Source organism: Sprattus sprattus (genome assembly GCF_963457725.1).
Source record: "Sprattus sprattus genome assembly, chromosome: 12".
Classification (NCBI taxonomy): domain Eukaryota; kingdom Metazoa; phylum Chordata; class Actinopteri; order Clupeiformes; family Clupeidae; genus Sprattus; species Sprattus sprattus.
The window spans coordinates 24,111,287-24,113,786 of record NC_137910.1 but is presented as its reverse complement, the minus strand read 5'-3'; the positions used below and the strand labels follow the sequence as shown (position 1 = coordinate 24,113,786).

At 41.6% G+C, this 2,500-nt stretch overlaps 1 protein-coding gene across 1 annotated transcript in view; it reads right to left on the bottom strand.

Moving 5' to 3' along the window:
* The window catches only part of LOC308373496 (uncharacterized protein), a 31,225-nt gene that overhangs the window by 11,500 nt on the left and 17,225 nt on the right, over window positions 1-2,500 (bottom strand). The window contains exons 14-16 of the mRNA XM_080849062.1: window positions 1,332-1,376; window positions 957-1,019; window positions 508-543 (exon numbers count right to left, since the gene is read on the bottom strand). Coding sequence (XP_080705188.1) covers window positions 508-543; window positions 957-1,019; window positions 1,332-1,376 — 144 coding nt within the window. The remainder of the gene's footprint in view (window positions 1-507; window positions 544-956; window positions 1,020-1,331; window positions 1,377-2,500) is intronic.

The following is a 2,500-nucleotide window of genomic DNA, read 5'->3' as shown; positions in this document are numbered from 1 at the left end:
TAATGCAGGGCTTTGGTGTAATCTTATGATGCTGTGAGCGAGAGAGAACACTACATGACCACGAGTGAACAGAGCCACAGAGCACGGAGAGAGAGAGAGAGAGAGAGAGAGAGAGAAAGAAAGATAGAGAGAGTGAGAAAGAGAGAGTCCACTCATACAATCATACAAGCCACTCACCCAAATAGCCCTGATAAGATATTGATGCGGACCATCCAGAGCATTCCATCAAAACATCTGATACTAGTTCTACCTAAAAGCCAACCCTCATTCTTCCCCAGACTTCAATTATTCCTTAATGCTTGTCTGTAATGGCAACACAGATAAAAGCTCTATTTAAATAAGGGGGGTGGGTGGGGGAGTAATTTAATTGAATTATTCTGAATTGTTGGGTGTAATTGCAGCTGCAATGATGCATAACATTTCCATAGCCTGGCTGCAAATGAAGATGCGCTGCTTTCTAGTGATGTGATATTTCAGTCATCGGAATATGTCAGGACGCCTCCTCACCTCATATCCAGGAATACCATCTTTCCCGGGCCTTCCCTGCCAAGGAAAAAAAGTATGATAAGGCACAGACAATCTTATCACGGCTGGCAGTTTGATTAGAGTGCTACAGTTGTATTGTTTGTAATCTCCATACTTAATGAGATGGCCGGGCTGTGCACTAACGATACCTATTGCCATAAGAAAACTGCTGCTCTCTCAGCTGTAGAGCCCAAAAAAGACAAAAAAAATATGTCTGCAAAAAAATTAATTAGTTCTTATAATTGTCTGCCAACAAACCGTAGCCCATCTCGTCTTCTCTTATCAGTTTTTTTCCCCACTTAGTCAGCGTCCTTTCTTGCAGAGCAAATATTGTTTCAAAATGATGACACATTGGTGTGCATGTGTGTGTATAAGTGTGTGTGTGTGTGTGTGTGTGTGTGTGTGTGTATGTAAAGCCTCTGTATGCTTACAGGAGCACCATGGGGCCCCTCTGGTCCTGGGAATCCTGTCTCTCCTAATGGCCCTCGTTGACCCTGCCAAACAACAGAAGAAAAAACAGAATCAGAAAACAACAGCAACATCCGCAAGAGGCCGGCTTCTGCCTCTGTGTGAGATCTGTGTGATTGACAGCTCATGAACTAGAGAAAGAGAGAGAGTGAGAGAGAGAGAGAGCGAGAGAGAATAAAGAGACAGACAGAGACAAATAGAGACAGAGAGAGAAAGAGAGAGAGAGAGATTGATATTGAGAGAGATAAATAGGGAGGGAAAGAAAAAGAAAGAGTCAAAGAGAGGGGGATAGAGAGAGGAGAGAGAGAGAGAGAGAGAGAGAGCAGAGTAAATCTCACCGGCTCGCCTGGGATCCCCAGCTCTCCGCGCGGGCCTGGCTTCCCCTGTCAGTCACCAGGGGACAGACGGATGAAAGAGCTTGTTAGAACGAGCACACACACACACACACACACACACACACACACACCCGCACAAAAACACACAGACACACAACACCTTCCAGCCCCCTGCCACCTCTACAGACAGGAGATCAGGCTGCGGCTTTGTGGCGGGAGGCAGGGTTGACTGGAGAGGTGGGTGCTGAGAAGTGGCTTTTTGTGTCATTTGATCCTTCAGAAAAACACCCATCTTCCAGAACAGCATTAAGAACTACTCACCAAGAAGCACAGAACATACACAAACAGAAGCTCTCTTGCGTTATTCCGCACTCTCATGTGTTATATCGAATGTTATATATAATAACGTATGGTTTTTCATGGTATATGAGTAAAATATGTGAAATGCTGTGTAGGCAGCTCACCACTGGGCCTTTCAGCACAGGTCTTCCATACAACATTAGGATCATATCACCAAGCAACACAGATCAAACGCAAACAGCAGCTCTAATGTGTTATGGGCCATTCTACCGAATTGGTGCAAAGTCAGGTCGGAAATATTTAGATTTTTTTTATGTTTTATTCCCAAAACTTTGTCCGTATGTATATTGTACCATATCTAAAGTACACATATCTAGTAAAAGAACCGTCAATTTTTATATTGTATTTTCAGAATGTGTTGGAATGTTTTTCCTCTTCCAAAAATTGTCACTACCGATCACATTTACTACAGTAAAAAAGTATTATTATTGACCGGTTCAGATTGTGTTTCCTTCCCTTCTCTGAAGAGTATTTTTACAAATATTTCTTGAAGGTTTTCACAATGAAATCCATAAAAATTTAATTTTTACCAAATGTTCAAGTTCAATTTATACAATTCATCAAAATCTAAGTGCAATATTTCTTTGTAAAATGCAAAATACTGATCATATTGATTCCAGAGCTGTTGATTGATGAAATTGAACATACATTAATCCAATCAGTATCATAACATTTTAGTTGATTACTCAATATACTTATTTTTTTACAAAACATCCTGTGTTTCGGTAGTGCTGCACTGTTTCGGTAGTGACATCCAGTGTTTCGGGAGTGACCGCACTGTTGGATGGATATTCATTTCTCTCCCAAAATCT